Genomic DNA, 17967 nt, shown 5'->3' with positions numbered 1-17967 from the left:
CTGTCATACAGTATGAGGAACATTGATTTTCCACCCAAGACAACAAATAATTGAAAACACCTTACTCATTGAGGTTTCCATGTCACAACAGTGTGACAGTGAGCCAGTGTTTCACACATTGTGTCCTTATCAAACCTGTCAGGATACCTTCCATTGGCATGATGCACAGTGGGGCGCTCCAATCGTTTTCATATGTTAGCATTGCCCGGATATTGACAGCTGCAGCTCCTTTTAAAATGCTCCCTGCTGAAATACTTTGTGGGTTTTTGCTGAGAAAATATTGTTTTGACAGAAATATAGCTGAAATAGCAGAGAAAACCCCAAAGACGACATGATTAACAATACGAGATGAGTAAGTGTTTTCTAACCGCTTGAAGAGGATAATCTTTTGGATGGCTCTTATGGACTAGAATTAAAGGAGCAAAAGGACTTTTCCATTGTATAAAAAAAAGGCTTGACTATAATGAATCTGTTTGCAGGAGAATGCCTTTGCCTTGACGGCTACATGAAGGACCCGGTCCACAAACACCTCTGCATCCGTAGTGAGTGGGGACCGAATCAGGGGTAAGTTATGAGAATCACCCATGACGGTTTAAGATTGTTCACTATGAGGCAGATGAAATGTTGAGAGAGTCTTTTACAACAAGAGAATCCTCCCTACACGTCAAACAAGGCCTTTCTATTGGGTTAGACACATAAAACCAAACGAAGGGTAATGTTGCCAATTCATATTTTGAATTGGTCAAAGTTGTTTGTTTGATCATAAAACTATTTTAAAAAGGTCAGACAGGAGTATTCATTCATAGTATTGCTATAATAGCATTACAAAAATGTCTCTTATATCACAAACCACACTGATGAAAAGAAATGTCGTGCAAGGCTCTCACATGTTTACCTCATGGTAATGAAAACAGCCTCTTTGAATGTCAAATGATGGATGGCCATCAGTTTTCTGTCTGCAACACAGAGATCCTTATGATTGGTCCAGAAAAGCCAATTTTCTTGGGTCTTTATCTTCAAATATATATGCCACACATATATGAGAAATCTGGGTGTCTTTCTTTGTCTCTGACTTAAAATAACAAATAAATGATGTCGTTAATCTTTTTGTTTTCTTCTTTTTTTAATCCACAACAGGTCGATAGCGGAAATGAAACTTTTTGGCTCTTTTGTGGATCTGGGTACCATCTTTCATGCCTTTATTACTTCATGTCTTGACTCTTATGACTAACTCCTACCATTTATGTATAGTGCCTGCAGCTAGTTCAAAATGCATCAGCGAGGCTCTGCACTGGAACCAAGAAGAGACCAAATCTCCTTTGTACTGGGCCTCTCAAATACAGACATTATTTGAAGATTCTTTAATTTGTTTTCGATCCATTTCATTGACTGAAAACACGATTTCCTCAGTCCGTATTTTACACTCAGACCCATGTGATCTTCTGATCCTTGCTATTTCAAAGTTTGATTACTGAACTTTGTCAAATGCTTCTTTTTACAAATACATTTAACTGAATTTGTATCGATTTAAAGGTGCTTTGAAAATAATTAACAACCCTTCCTGTTGCTGAACGTGCTACATTGTTGGGATGTCACAGAAACGGTACCGAGTCCATGCCAACATTCTGAAAACTGTGACTGTACTAATTTTGATGAATTCCCATGGGTCCAGTTTGAAATAGAGACTAACGATGTCCCGTCGTCCAGAGGACAATGGAAAATATGTTTGGGACAGGGGACACGCCCTATTTGTCCCGGATGTTGCCACATTCTTAACAAGTCCTCCTTGAAATCAGCTGGAAGATGGCTGGTTAACGTTAGCTCCTAGCTGTTAGATTTAGCTGAGCGTCACAGTCCTGTACGGAGCTAACGACTAACATTAAAGGGAGGGGCCATTTATTAACATTATGAGACGCTCAGGCCACAGGAACAATAAGGATTGGGCGAAAGTAAATTATATCGTTATCAGAATGTGTTCAAAATGGAATTTGGAAAAAAAATTTAGATGCGAAATATGAAGATTTTTTTGGAGCAAAAAAGAGATAATAGTTGTATGGCCGCAAAAAGCTGGGATCCTACAAATCCCATCATGCAACCAACAGCATATTTTCATTATATTTATTTTCTTTCCAAGTCACAGCCCCACTTTGTAATGCAGACTTGTTGTTATAATTTTACTGCCCCAAACACAAGATCTGACATCACTGTGACATCATCAGTGGTACTTTCTTGTTGATTTGACAAAACTCCACAGCTTTATTTTCATCGGCTGGACTGTCTCATGAACAGTAATTCTGTCTCTCCGTCTGAAATTGGAGTGGCTCTAAACCAAAAAACACTTTAAGTCGTTGGCCTAAAAAAGACAGTTGTATGAGTTTTAGCACGATCAATAAATCTCTTTTTCGGCTGATGTTGAGTCAGTAAAAAGTTGGAGCTTCATCACGCTTTTTGGTCTGCTCATGTCTTTGGGTGCAAGGTCACGTCTTCTACATTACAATAATGATTTCAAGTGATGACTTGGTATCGCTTGGCATTGAAAAATGCTGTTTCAGACCCCGTCCCGGGAAGCCATAAAAACGCCTAATTGGGTTCACATCTGCTTGTTAAAAAGTCCTTGACATTTGGCTAACACTACAGACATAGTGCCAACCGCTGGGTGACCACTAATAGTGTATGTGAAGGGAGGCTGCTCCTCCGGAAAGCACCAATCATGTCAAAGAAAACACTGTTGAGCTATAGGACAGTTCCCTCTGTGACTCCATGCACTATGGCATTATTACGGGATTATGATACATATGAGTATAGACGGACACAAAACAACCAAAAAAAAGAAAAAGACACAAAGTTACCACAAAGAGAACAAAACGACCACAAAGACATATTAACAACCTCAAAGAGACTAAATTACCCCAAAACGACATAAAATGTGTCAGACAGACATTGGCCGCATTTCCCAGATTCGATCGTTCTTAAGAACTTAAGAAGGCTCGAAAGAAGGGGTCGCTAAGAAGGAGCGCTAAGATACGAGTGTTTCCCAGATGCGTTCTTAACTGCCTTCTTAAGATCTCGCCAAAGAAGTTTCCTAAGACGCTCTTAGTAGGAGCTGTTCACCGCCGTGTTGCTGAAACTAAATCAATCGATGCTAGGTTAATCGATCACCCACCACTTTATCAGCACATAAATCACACACAACATGCTGTGGTCCCCATACACAGGGGCAATTATGCTACGTGCGCGCGTGTGCGTGTGCCATCCACGACACCAATCACCCGGGGGTTGCCAGCCTTGGCATAAAATCAACGTTAGACCTGGCGGACCTCGTCCCGTGTGGTGGGCATTCTGATGTGTGTCCGCATGGCGCAGGAGGATCGGTGTCACGGCTGCCACACTCCGTGAAACCGATGCCTTATTGAGGCCGGTGCCGTCCCCCACCACCTCCAGGAAGCTCCCGACTGTGTAAAAACGCAGACTGAGGGCAACATTGCAGCGGGTTGGCCTCTGGATGTGTGGTGACACTAGCATGACGAGGCGTTGCATCTCCACACGGGGAAGCCGGTACTTGGACTGGACAGCCCGGTCCGACAGCACATTAAGTGGAGAAGTGCTGACGCACATATGCATTTATGTGAACTATCAGGCTTCGCGCACGGCGATGCTGTTGGTTCGCAGCGAGATTCTGCTGTATTGCAGCCGTGGTGTCTCTCACGCGTGGACTTCAGCAACGCCTTTAGACGTGGAGCCTCTCTTGATGAGGTTCCAGCCAAGTTCAATGACACCTGTCAGTTTCACTGATATCTGTGGAATACCACAGGGTTGTTGATGTTTTTATAGCTAACGTAAACTCATATGCAGATGCCGAATGTGTGTGAAAACGTAATGAGTGATAGTGATGCTTATTCATGTTATTTATGTAGCTACAGGAACACACGGGAAATTCTTTATTTTTATATCGTTATTTTTCTTTTTATGCTATTATTTTTCTTGCGTCAGTGTTCTGCAGCTGTGAGCGCACATTCCTCATTACGCATGGTTTTAGTATTCCTTTGAATGTCAGATATAACTTTCCTTGACGCGGCTGCAGTGAGCGTTTAGTCGCTAAGAAGGCTGTTAAGAGTGGGTCAGACTGATCTTACGTTTCGTTCTTAGTGAAAGAGCATCTTTAGCTAAGAATGACTCTGGGAAACACGTCCTTCTTATACAGCGCTCTTAGATCGCTTCTAAGATGCTTTTAGCGCTTAAGAGCGTCTTAACGAATCTGGGAAACGCGGCCATTTACATTTTATTTTTTCACCTAATTAAATTCAATACCAAAACATTAGAATAAAATTCTATTATTTTTGCCAGTTCAAATTATAATTAAATGGTTAACTAATACATCTTTGAATAAATACATTTTCAATGACACTTTCTCAATGATCTTTTCATTTCATTCATGTTAGCGTTCATCTTTTGTTTCACAGGTTTGTTTCAGGTCAATAAAAATGTCCCTCAATTTGTACCATACTGTAATTTGGACGACGGAGCGGATTCATTCAAGCACATCCTGCGTTTGTTCTCTGGGGTCCATTCCTTCACCGGCAGACGGAGCGCTCCATCTTCCCTGCTCCCTTCCACTGTAACATAGCCAGCACTGTGCATGTATTTCCTTTCTTTTCCCCCTCTACATTGTTTTTGGGAGACATCTGAATCTCCCTGTCAGCCCACCCAACTGTGCACCTCAGTGTCTCGTCTCCCTGTGGTGACTTCAATGTTTAATGACCACAGCCCCAAGCGGCTCCCTTCTCCCCGATGTTCTTTTTTTACAGTTTTTTTTTTTTTTTTACAGTGGTGAAGGAGTTTGCTGGGGAATGACATCGGGCCCCTGTCACTTCGCCTCCTCGCGCTCTCACTTCGCAAGACTGTTTAGTCCCTGAGCTGCCACTTCCCATTAATCTCCATCATTCTCCCTCCCTCTCACCCCTGCCTCTTGGCATCAGTCTCGTCGGCTGCCATGTCCCTCTCTCTCTCTCTCGCTCTCTCGCTCTCGCTCTCTCGCTCTCGCTCTGTCTCTGATTCCTTTCCACCGTCTGCTCTCTCCATCACCCTCTGTGTCTCTCACTCTCATCCCCTCCCCATGGTAAATAGATGCGAGCCAAAGTCACATTGCGTGTCAGCTGCCGCCGAACACATTTCTCAATCAGCATGTTTACACGTAGCCCGCGTCGTAATGCTGCTCGTGATTTGCGCGGGAGGGGGAGGGGGTGAAAGGGAAAGGATTTGAAGTGAGACACTGTCACACGGCTCATGATTTTAAGAGGGTGAAAGGAAGGGGGTTCAAGTAAGGTGGAGGACGGGTGCACTGAAAAATTGAACGCCCTCCCTCTCTTTGATTTCAACACACTGCTTTATTCCCTCTCCTCTTTTGTCTCTTCCTCTGATCTGTTTTTTTTTTCTGTTTTTTTTGCTCCTCATGTCAGTCCCTGGCCTTACACCATCTTCCAGCGTGGTTTTGATCTCGTGATGGGAGAACAGCCCTCTGATCGCATTTTCAGGTGAGGGGGAACTTTGTGTTTTATCAAACCCGCACCAAAAAAAAACTTTTTGTAATTCCGCTGCACGACAGCTTTGGGTTTTTTTTCCCGCCTCTCCCTCGTGATTAAGGGGAGGACCGTGAGCTGCGCAGAGGCTGTCACCTGAAAAGGTGGTATGTAATGAAATGAGACATATTCGATTTTCAAACAGGACAAGCAGAGTCACTCTCTCTCTCTCTCTCTCTCTCTCTCTTTCTCTCTCTCTCTCTCTCTCTCTCTCTCTCTCTCTCTCTTTCACTCTCTGTGTCGGGTCAGGTAATCATTGTGTTCTGATTAATCTCCGAGCAACACGTTTGTGAAATTTATTGGAAACAAGAGACTGCAATTGGAAGGCCAAAATTAATAATGAGGATATAATAACTTTTGCGACAGTATGTCATCGTTCTTCCGCAGCACGGTGACAGTAACGTCTCTATATTTCAGGTTTCAACATGAATTCATTTTTTTTTCTCACTCTTGTCAGAATTGTACTTTTTGATGAATTCAATTAGTCTCTGCCCTTGATGCAAATAGTTGTATTCATTAGAGGTTTTCAAATATCAAGAAAGACTAACGATAACTATGCTATTTCAAGGATAATTGAAAATCATAACCTTTTTTTGTGCAACTCTCAATAACGACGGGAAGGAAGCTGGAGACCCAGATCGGATTTCTGGAAACCCGCTAGAGAGAAAGGAGGCACGGGACGACCATGTAAAAAGAGAACCCACCAAATGAGAGGTTTTCTAAAAGGACTTCTGGTGTTTGGAAACACTTCTGCTTTCGTCCGGAGGGGTCGCTAAAATTGCCTTGTGCACAACTCGACCAGGGATGTGAGAGTTTATCTCTAAAATGACTGCAGTTGTTCCACCGTCCGCCAAAAAAGGAACCAATCTAAACGCAGATGATGTCATCAATCGGCAGCCGTTGCATTGTGCAATCGATAACGCACTCTGTAACTTTTATCCCAGCGTTTCCTTATAAGCATGTGATGTGCCCATGGTGGGATTGGCCCTGTTCTCCGGGAGCCACTTCACACAGAGGAGGGCCGGCGCGGCGCCGATACCTTCAGGAAGAGCTTTAATCCGTCGCCCTCCATGCTGAGAATGTTATTTTTCTACCCTCTGCAAGATGCCCTTTCGCCTCCCACTCCGTCCAGCCGTGCGGTTTAAAAAACGTCTCCATCCCTGGGTTCTTCCGCCGCACAGCCATTTTTTTTTTTAACTTTGCCACGCGACCGCAGAGAGGCCTGAGACCTTCGCCACATTCACCAAAGCGGATATTACCATTGAACACAGCAGCGAGATGAGGCAATTACAATCGCAGCGGCACTCAAGCAGACTCCAAAATGAATGTGGAGAGCCAGCGTCCAAACACATGCACACACATGGACACACACGCACGCACACACACACACACACACACACACACACACACACACACACACAGTGGCGAGGGAGACGGGACCCTGAGGACTGCAGCCGTGTTTCCTCAACAACACTTTTCCTCATGGGGAGTATTTTCCACCTGCAGATTTTCTTGCGTTGGCCCTCTTACGTCGTGCAGCAGCACACTTGTCCCCGGTCGTCCATTAGACAGCAGTGCTCGTTAAGGGGCTGCTAATTATTCCTGTGCATACGTCACACTGCATCACGGGGAGTTTCAGCACACCTGCTGCACGCGCTCCCACAAGAGTCTGGAGGGAGGGTCGGTGACAGCTTTCTGGGAAACACACGAAAAAAGGAAAAAGACAACACTGGAATATTAGCATTTTAATTGACTTTTTAAAAAGATAAAGTGTCTCAAAGCCGGTGTTGAATGGCCGAACAGCAGCGCTTTGATCCCCTTGACTTTGAAGCAAAGGGAGTAATCGGGCGGGATGTAATTAAGTGTTCCACAACGGTGCAATCAGAGTGTTCTTAAAGCGAGTGGTAATGCATGCACGCTGGCCTTTGCTTATGCTAAGTTAGCACATTACCGAATGCAAATTGAACAATTGTGAATGGGGGAATGTGTGTAGTCTGCATAAAAGAACAAAAAAGGGCTGTTAACCATTTAATCAACAAGTCCCCCTCCTTTGAGCTACAAGTATGCATGCATAATTCATCAGCGCTAATAACACGTTTGATGTTAATCAGCGTTCACTGCTAAGCTTAAAGTCTGAGAGTGTTGCGTTTTTGTCTGGAGTCTTTAAAGATTGATGATACTCATTGACTCGCAGATAAAGAATGGTGTTAAAGCTCTTGTTTTCAGACCTCTGTTGTTTACAGATTTATAGCCCGGTTTCGTCCCAGGGGAAAAGTCCTTTTGGCCTATTTTTTTCCAGGGTTTCTAAATTGGTATGCATTGCGGCCATTAGCACACAGTGTCCTTCTGCTCAAAGAAGAGCTCTGCAAAAAGGATAACTTTGCTCAAAAGATGGCATAAATAACCTCAAGGCAACTTGATGGCATGGTTATGAAGCACTGATGCAGCGAAAAAACATTTGTCTTCGAAATGACGTGGATATGGATATTGTTTTTACACGGGAGGAAAACTAGACCTTGGTGGAGTCTTTACTTTAAAGAGAAACGGCTCCAGTTTTACACATGATTTAAATTTCTTTCAGCTATTTTTACCCCATAAAGTTGATATAAAGTTAAATGCATTTTTTTTGTTCTTGCAACTTTTGAGTCAAGGGTTGGAAAAGTGTCTTCCCACCACTTTGGCCTAGACTGAAATATCGCAACAGATATTGAAAGTACAGCGCACTGAAAGAAGAACATACATCCTGTCTGCATCATCTATGTCCACGCCCCTTGCCTTTCATCTAATGCCACCAGCCAGTCAATGTTTTCCAATTCAATACCTCGATTATCTTGTTTGTTTATAGTCAAATGTCTCCTAAACCACTGCATGGATTCCCTTGGACAATAGAGCGTATTCACCCACGTGACCACAACAAGCTCTGGCTTCCATGTTGGGGTCCATGTTTTATGTCGCTCTTCTTAAGGAATGACCATTATATCCTGAAGGAGACACGATTTCAGTTCAAAACGGCATGTCTTGTGATTATTGTACTGTGCCTTATTGCTGGATGTGAGACTAATGATTCAGAATATGAGTTTATCAGCTCAACAAGACAGGCTATTACTTCAACTTGTCCAGCTTCTCAAATAATGCATCTAACTTACTTCGGTTTCACTCGCGTATGAGCGTTAGGACTGTTCTCATGTGGTTCTGTTGATACAGCGGGTTGTAGGCACGTTTCCATTGACACCCTCTCATCAATAATCTCCTTTAGCTTTTTCGCCGAGCGAAAATAATCAATGTCTTTCACTTGCACAAAGGAAACTGTGGATGGAAACTTGAGAGAAAGCCATGAACATGGCAACTCCGTCGGGCGATGTTTGCCTTTACTCTGATTCATTTCAAGGTAAAATAAAACACTGGCTACACGGGAACAGCACTCAGCGCGGCAGACAAACAGTCACTGCTGGTCCCCCTGAATGACTGCTGGAAGCGGCTTCATCCAGACACTCGTCCTGTAAGCCGGAGACAGCTGTGTGTGACCACGGAGAATAGTATGAATCCAGACACGGGGCGCTTAATGTTCCGACATTTGTTTTATTTTTTATTTTTTATTTTACACAACAAGCATAACGCAGAAATATGTGTTAATGTCCCATGGTCGATAGCGGGAATGAAAACTGTTTTACAGGAACGTGACCGGGCTATGTGATGATGGTAACTAGGGTTAACGGGACTTAAGCTGCGCCAGCTTTCCACCGCAACTGGTTGCGAAAAAGCGAAAAACGAGTTAACCACATAACATGTAGAGCGAGTAAAATCAGGGAAACAAGCGTTACGCTTTTCAAGTGAATTCGGCATAAGCTTGCAGACTTTTATACGCCTTGAAACTTTCCTGTGTGTAAAAACTTGTCTCCAGTACGCAAAATCCATTACAAAATCCATTGCCTCCCACTAGCAGCAGGCTAATGAGGGAGACCCCAAGATGGCGCGATTGAGATAATGACGTCACGTGAATACGCTCTATAGTGTCCCCTTACAGATGACCAGTTGTTTCCATGACTTTGTATCTCGCGCCATTATTAGGTCAAAATTACGAGTCCAACATTTAGCCCAAACTAATGACGTTCCCATCACCCTCAACTGTACTTTGTGTAACGTGATAGTTAGAGTTTGCTCATGCAAACATACTAAACCAAGATGGCAAATATATTTAACATTTTAGATGGATTAATACGCAATTTATTTGAGAATTTATTTGTTTTTGATATCTTTAAAATGAGTCCTTTTTTATCAACATAGGGGTCCTCTTTATAGAGCCGGCCGCCATGTTCCTACAGTAGCTCAGAACGGACAAACCAAACACAGACTGTAGACTGAGCAATTTTCTTTTTCTTTTCTTTTCACGTGCAGTTCTCATCCAGACGGCACGCGGAAGAAGTTTTGTGCAATCTGTAACCTCACCGATATGTCGCCAAATCGTTTAATTCTTTAAAACTCAGCACAGCTCGTTTGATGGAGCTTTCCAATCCATTTTTTTCAAAGGTTTTCTATATTGGTCATACCATTTTCTTTCTTCAGATCTACTCATTTCTGTTTCTTTGCTGTCTCTTGCCTGTAACCTGTAACCACGCTCGTCCAATCCGCCCTTCTCGTCCTCTGTAGATTCACATACACCTTAGGAGAAGGGATGTGGCTGCCGTTGAGCAAGAGCTTCGTCATCCCGCCAGCCGAGCTCGCCATCAACCCCTCGGCCAAGTGCAAGACGGACATGACAGTCATGGAGGACGCGGTGGACGTACGGTGAGATGACGTTTATTGGTAACACTTTCCACTGTTAACTTCCTCAACAAGAGAAGCTCCAACCGATCTAGCTGAGCATTGCATTGCGCGCTGAGATAGTACTTTGCTCACTTTGTATTGTGTTGCTCCAGATGAAGCCTCACTACACAAAAAAATGTATATATTGGCTTTTTTTCTTTCTATCTGTTTACTCTCTGACCGTCTGCCAGACTCATACTCTCACTTAATCAGCATTTAGTTATTTTTTTGTATTTGCTATTGTTGCAGCGAGTCTTCAGCGGCCCTGTGAGGTTGATGCTGAGGTCTTAGTGGTCATGATTCAGCGGGTAATAAAACTCTAACATCCAACACAAAATCAATTATGAAGACGCAGAAAAGCTCGGGTGAGAGGGGAAAAAAAGAAGAAAGAATAACTCAGCAATAGAGAGCATTTCGATTGTTAAATGTATCATAACTCCTCCAAAGTAAATGTACTTTTTAGGTGTGTGTTTTGCAGCAAGAGCCTTACGTGAGCCAAAACAATGCTGCAGTATTAAATTGGACTCGGCTAACAGCAGAGACGCACAGGAATAATTTAGCCTTTTCCCTTTTGCAAGCATAGAGGTGGGGCTAAAGGATGGGGTTATTGCTCGCTCCAGAACCAGACTTCTTCTAAAAAGCCTCGTCATGATGGGGAAGATGGGGATGAAATGTGCGGTTTCCCTTTTCCTTTTTGTCCCTCCTTTACTTTTTGTCTTGCCAATATTTAGTAAATGCAAGGTAATTCAAAAGAAAACTCTCATGATTGAATGTCTATGAAATTAGATGAACCAGATGATGAAGTTTGTTGAGGGAAACCTTTAAATTCAATATAACTGCTTTTCATGAACGAGAAAAGATTGTCGTCATAATGTTTCACTAAATATTCATGTGGAACGCGCAGCGCGTCTAGGTAGCCGTGGTGTGTGTGTGTGTGTGTGTGTGTGTGTGTGTGTGTGTGTGTGTGTGTGTAAACAAAGCATACTAAAAAATGATTGGAAGCTGTACTATATGTAGTCAGTGTGTCTCATTCTGCATTCTCCAATAAACTTATCAACATTGCATATTAACATTAGAGAAATTAATTTACCGAAAATTGCGATTGCAATCAGCATAGAGGGAGACTCAACTTCAAACAAACATTGAGTAGTTATTATAAAAGATGGCTCTGGATAAGTCATCAAATCAACGTCTGTACTTTTCGCTCTTTAATAATCTACAAATATGTGATGTGAGGCCAACCACTCTATCTCTATGAAATTACAGAATGCACCCATCAGAAACCCACAAGAAGACAGGTAACGGCATCTCCTCTGTCAAAAGATAAATTAGTTATTTATGACATTCTTCTCCCACAATGCATTTCCCAAAGGAAATGGAGAAGCTGCTCACAGCTTGAAGAAATGGAAACTATTTGTAGTAAAAAAAAAAAAGAAGAGGTACAAAAAATATGTCTAGTTTCATTATCAGTAGCTTTCTTAAGTTGCACTTTCAGTAACGGCCTGTTCGTCAGTGGTTGAGTTTGTTTAATCATTTTGGAAAAAGGAGTCTGGTTGTATAGAAGTCTATGAGAACATGACTCTACTTCTCTCTTGATGTATTCCCTCAGTAAATATTGTAAATGAGTTTACGTCTCAATCTCTAGTTTCAAGTCTTCTTCAATACAGCATGATGTTCATTTAGTAAATTATGGTCATTTAGAGTCAAACAGAGCTGTAAGTAGGTTATAACCTTCCTAAGGACATAACTATACACCATTTACTGCTACTTTATTCAGTGGTCAGCATCGTTCCGGATCACCAGGAGAGTTAACGTGACCGCGTGTGGTTTGACAGTATTACGTTGTAGCTGTGTGAACAGGCTTCGTTTGGCAGAAGAGGTGTGCTAATGTAATTAGTGGTGGGGATTTGTCTTTTAGTGTATGCTGGAACATGCCCTGTCAACAAGTTAGTGCGCACAACCGTGTCAGATCCTCGCCCTAATTCGCCCGACGGTTATTTGCCCTGTGAAAACGATGTCGAGTGAAATTAGTCTCGCTCAAATGCATATCCCCATCATCTTTTCTCATTAGCGTGTGGGCACTCAAGGAGTTTTTTCTTCTTTTGGTCCTGGTTTTTCCCTGCCAGTGGCTAATTTCCGAGCCCTCGGCTGACGGAGGTATAAAAGTAGTCCCGGAACAAGACGACGGTGAAATGAAACAGACAATGTTTTTTAAGCTTATTAAAGGAAAGTATTGTGTTAGGTCTCTCAGAGCCCAGTAATGGGCAATTCACAGGTTTAACGTCACATCTCACCTTATTTAAATAGTGAGTTCGCCGTGACGATTGCGGTAATTCATAACTTGCAATAAAACAAAGAATTACTCACTGATATGACATTACATTAGATTCATCAAAAATAGTTTTGTTGTTGCTTTATTCAAATGAAATGTGTGTTTCTTCATTTTTTAAATGTTGATGGTGTCATTATTCTAAAACCATCACATTGTACAATCAATTTACTTCATAATATAAAGTAGAAGCCTATAACTTGTCTGTTGTCCCTTTAAATAGTGTATTATTGGAAATGCATATAGCATCAAAACAAAAACTAGAAAAGGTGACATTCTCTGAGGAAAATAATAGCAATAGTAAAACATTTCCAGGTGTTGCTAAAGACGAAGAGATATCTTTTTGTATCGGGGGCTCCTGCTGTGTGTTTGTGATAGATTCAAAGTGCAACTTCAAACAACTTGCGTTCTCATACACACACTTACACCACAGGAAAGCAAGACAAAATAAAGAGTCTGGGGCATTGGTTCCCAAAAGTCCATAAAAATAAACATAATACATAGAAATACATATTTATTTTGTTTTCCTAGTTAGCGCTCAGATTTGTCTTGGGTACACTTGCAGGGTCCCAACCCCACAGTTAGGAAACACTTGGGAAAGACGATACTTGTCTCATTTGTTTATTGCACGTACACCCAGAAGAACTACTTTATTAAATGCTCATTGGGGAAATTCAAATTACGCATCTAAATTGTGTTGGGCATGGCACACACAGGTCTGAAATACACACATGGCCTGTAGACATGCATCAGCGGAGAGAGAAAGAGATGTTTGGGGTTCTTTGCCCAGCTCAAGGGACCCTCTGCAGTGCCCAGGAGGCGAACCGGCACCTCTCCAGCTGCCAGTGTACACTGCGTACCACGGGCCACTCGGGGTCCTTGAACCGGCCACCCAATAGACCGAGGTTAACAAATCTATCTGAAAATAATATAGCGATTGTGTAACAATGTGATAAGTGGCAAAAAAAAGAACAATTCTAGTCATTCCAATTCAGATCTCATCTTAGATCTCATTTCAAATGATCTGTATTACTTAATGCTGTTCTGGTCTTTATCACTTTGATAGACATGGCAGCACTGCAAATTAAAATATGGAAAATGTTTTGACTCCACAACGCTTAACTTCCACATCTGATGGCATGTTTTTTTAAAGTATATAATCCTTGTTTTTTCTGCCACCTGCGCTGAAGTTGTCTTTGTTACAACGTGCATCATATTAACTGAAAATTAATTCCATTCCCGTGTGCGGTTTGGCAATTTTCTACCCCCTCCCCCACGCCGTGTTTACATATTCCTATCCACGCATCTTTTCCAACATTTCATTTTGATTTGGCAGCTTTCTCCGAGACGCTGTGTAAATAACTCATTTCCCTCTGATCTGGGATCTGATGAGCGCTCTGTGCAGCGCTCCCCCGGGGGCCACGAGGAAACACTGCTCACACATCTCGAAGCTGCTGATTTACTCTGCTTTTGAGCCGCCTTGCCCCACGTTTGATGATCATTTGTCACTTTGTCTTGCTCCTTGGCAGATGGATAAGTAGCGATGAGCCCTGATCTTCCTTCCCTTCATAGCGGTTGTGACTGAATAAGAGAATCAGCCGTGGTGTTTTTTTTCTTCTTCTCTTTCTCCCACTGTGTTTATTAGCGCTCTTGTTGCGTCGCCTTGAGCCTGTATACAGATGACTTCTGTCCTGGTGGTTAGAAGCAATTGTATTATTCATGCTTTTCTTAAATCTCAAGCTGTGAGACAAAATGCACTAATTGAAAACTCCATATTTCATTTCCCCTTTGCCTCTGCGTTATATGAAAGCAAATTGAGTTGATATTATTGAGAGAAAAAACACTTATCAGACACATCAAAGAAGCAATCTTTAGAAATACATTTACATTCAAATCTGCCCCTTTTTGATGGTAATTTCCACTCCTCTCTCTGAACTCAATCCCTAACTAATGTGAGTAAATTGCAGGGTATAACTTGGCGTTAAACCTTTGGTGGTACTTTTCAGTGGCAAATGGGCTTAATGAAACTCTCTTTATGCTGCTTGTTTTGACGCACATGTACTTCAAGCCTTCTCATTGTTTGCTATCCATGTAAATGGTGCCCATAATTGAGGCTCTCAGCTGCAGACAGCTGTCTGTGACTAAATGTTAAATATATCCCAGGTAGTGCTTTGTGCCCATTGATTTCAAATGCACTCTATAGATTGGCAAAAATATACGTTCTCCTTTTTTTCTTACCATTTTAGATCAAATGTGTTTGTAACGTAGCGCAGGTTTCTTTCGCAGACAGATATAGTTTCTTTCAATGTGGTGTTAATGAGTAATAGCTCACAATAAGCCTCGGTATGTTGGGATTTCATCACAACTATTGGCTGCGGTTCACCTGTCTTGAAGCCGAAAATTGTTTCGCACAGATGGATTCTGAAAGATACGAAAAAAAGTGCAGTGATGATCAAGGTATGTGGGCATTATATCACGGCTAAGAACCAATCAGATTGCTTGTAGATATATTCAGACCATTTGTTTTTTCTTTTCGTACCATACAAAGCTATGATATGTTGAACAGGCTCGAAGCACCACAGGGATTGATAACCAATCTGTCCTGCACTTCCGTCTATCAGGATGTGGTGACTGTTGCAGTCGCTTCACCGAAGAGAAACAATACTCGGCTTTTTGTTTTGTTTTGCTTGATATGTATGTTGCGTTGCACACAACAGTTGGATGTGTATGCACTTTAATTGCAGTTCCCAAATAATTTAACATTCACACTTGCTGTGAGTTTCATCATCTGCAAAGACTCTGTTCAATAGGTCCCCTCTGAATATATGACAACGGAGCAATGGGCAATTATAGAAGAAGAATTGGTTTGTAAGATACCATCAAGTTTCCTATGAAAGGGAATGGAGCTGTCTTTTCTCATGGGGAAAGCACAGGAGTAGAGGGAATTGGGTGGGAGTGCCTGAGAGGATATGACTTTCTTTCCCAAGACAAAGTTCATGGCGATACCATTACACGAGTTCTTGTCCATCACAAACACATCAAGGCCCTCTCTGCTTTGTTCTTCATCTTCACCAATCCCAAACACTCATACTGCTGTCCTTGCAAGAAAATTACGAGGAACTGCAAATTCACCATAATGACTGCTCGGAGTGAGGCTAGAGCGAAGGGGTTGACTGCACGCTTCATCTGGCACATTTCATCTCGCAAGCCTACTTACCTTGCATGGCAGTTGTGCTGTGACAAGTCGTCGCTCTTCTTACGGTGATTGCACAGAATGAATTAAACATGCAGGTGTGTGTAATGTAGGTGTAGATATCTCTTCGTTAAGTGAAATAGAGAGCAGAGTGTCACAGCATGTCTTTCAAAGTGGAATGCTGAGGACACACGTCCTCTTACACATGAAACATGATCTAAAGAAATGTGACATCAGAATCAACTTGAATGAAAGCATAGTGCTGGCTGGAATTCAGTAGTTAATAAGTAATGCCTTACTCTCATTAGCTTCTTTAAAGTTGAGACAACGCATTACTGAGATCATTTCCAAGCTATATGTTAAGCGTCTGTCTGTCTGTAAGGATCCACATCGACCAGTGTCGTGCAAATGTCATCATCCTTTCATGCCCACGTGGACATTTTTTGTTCAGCCCAACATTTTGTGACCACACGCCTTGAATGCATCTGCTTGAGCGCCGGCTGACCATGCTCCAGTTTTGTTTCGCACTCCAGCCCAGTTGGTAGCCTGTGCACCTCTTTAGCCAACAAGAAGGTGAAAGTAACACAATGAACGCTTGTTTTGAAAAAAAAAAATGGGGGAGAAAAGGAGTATAAAGAAATATAAAGAAAGACTTGTACATATAAATGTACAAGACTGTAATGTCAGAGACTTTAAGGGACCCTTCTTACCACTTCATCTTCATAAGGTAGTAGATCTTAATGCTTTTTTGGTATCTGTTGCAGCTGTTTTGGTATCTGTTGCAGCTAATAATTTAAGGATTATTACTGTGCTACAGACACAGCCCAGAAGACTGTATAAAAAATCCTCAGACAAAGTGAAAAAGCATACTATCGAGTCTTACTAGCCTAACTACTCTTAATACCCGGTTTGTTACAAGAGTCATGATAGCCCATCTATAAACCAATCAACTCACATTAAAAGTAATGTCCTCAAAGGTTAACACTGTCAAGACTGTTTGTCATGGATCAATGATGCAACTTGGTAAATAAACTGTACTTCTACAGCTCTTTTCGAGTCTTCCGGCCATTCAAAGCGCTTTCACACTACTTGTCGTCATTGACCCATACACTGATGGGAGGGGCTAACGTTCTACACGTTTCTCTGATTAAAGGACGACCCTGCTCATCACTGATCCACAGTCGCCCAAACTATCATGCCTAAGTCCACCAAATGCTCCTGAAATTGTCTGAAATAGAACAGTTGCTGACCTTAAGTGGTTTAGCTGGTCACATTGCTGCCGTGATGTAGAAGGCGCGTTCTGTGGTGTGTCAGACAAGACACCGTTGTTAGATGTGCGTCAACAGTCTCATCGACCCAACCCTGTACACTGAAAACTTAAATCAGTATCAATAACACACAAACACAGGTGCCCACAACTAAACGAGGATCGTATTTTCTCTTCTTTTGACTCTTTTCCGCTTTAACAGAGAGGAGCTGATGATCAGCTCGTCCTTCGACTCGTTGGAGGTCCTCCTTGACTCGTTCGGGCCCGTCAGAGACTGCACCAAGGACAACGGAGGCTGCAGCCGCAACTTCCGCTGCATATCCGACCGAAAGCTGGACTCCACCGGATGCATGGTGAGTCATGTCTCTTTCATTTGAAAACTCTGGCTGGAAGCTGCCATACATTAGCCACAGGGACGGAACATGAACTTTCCCTTAGATTTCTATATAAATCAAGTTCAAAGAGCTCCACAGCCCCCTGTACAGTCAGTACAGATCCCTTTCAGATTGATACAATATGAGCGCATGACACTGAAAGCTTTGACCTCCAGCACTTCCTGCCTTGTTGGATTTTTTGATCCGATGCCCACTTATATGGGCCGTCTCCTTCAGCGGTTCATATTTCAATGTGGGAAAAATATTTAGCCTCGGCCATAAGTGTTTAGGTCCATCTCCTTGTATAAATATTCATGAGTGTATCCACGGGGCCGAGATGACCCATATCAAGGACAAGCGGCAGACCTGCACTCAGCGACATGTCCGAGCAGACAGTTTGACTTGGTCTCACATGCCCCCTTGGC

At 42.4% G+C, this 17967-nt stretch overlaps 1 protein-coding gene across 10 annotated transcripts in view; it reads left to right on the top strand.

Moving 5' to 3' along the window:
- astn1 (astrotactin 1) overlaps window positions 1-17967 on the top strand; it is a 356366-nt gene that overhangs the window by 119889 nt on the left and 218510 nt on the right. For all 10 annotated transcript variants that reach the window (XM_068600596.1, XM_068600673.1, XM_068600641.1 and 7 more), the window contains 4 exons: window positions 480-564; window positions 5457-5531; window positions 10224-10361; window positions 17371-17521. In XM_068600596.1, the coding sequence (XP_068456697.1) occupies window positions 480-564; window positions 5457-5531; window positions 10224-10361; window positions 17371-17521 (449 nt within the window). The remainder of the gene's footprint in view (window positions 1-479; window positions 565-5456; window positions 5532-10223; window positions 10362-17370; window positions 17522-17967) is intronic.

The sequence above is a fragment of the Clinocottus analis genome, unplaced genomic scaffold (assembly GCF_023055335.1).
Source record: "Clinocottus analis isolate CAN_PGR_092001 unplaced genomic scaffold, fCliAna1.0.p SCAF_11, whole genome shotgun sequence".
Taxonomy (NCBI): domain Eukaryota; kingdom Metazoa; phylum Chordata; class Actinopteri; order Perciformes; family Cottidae; genus Clinocottus; species Clinocottus analis.
Note: the sequence above shows the minus strand (reverse complement) of the source record. Positions and strands in the feature narration are given on the sequence as shown.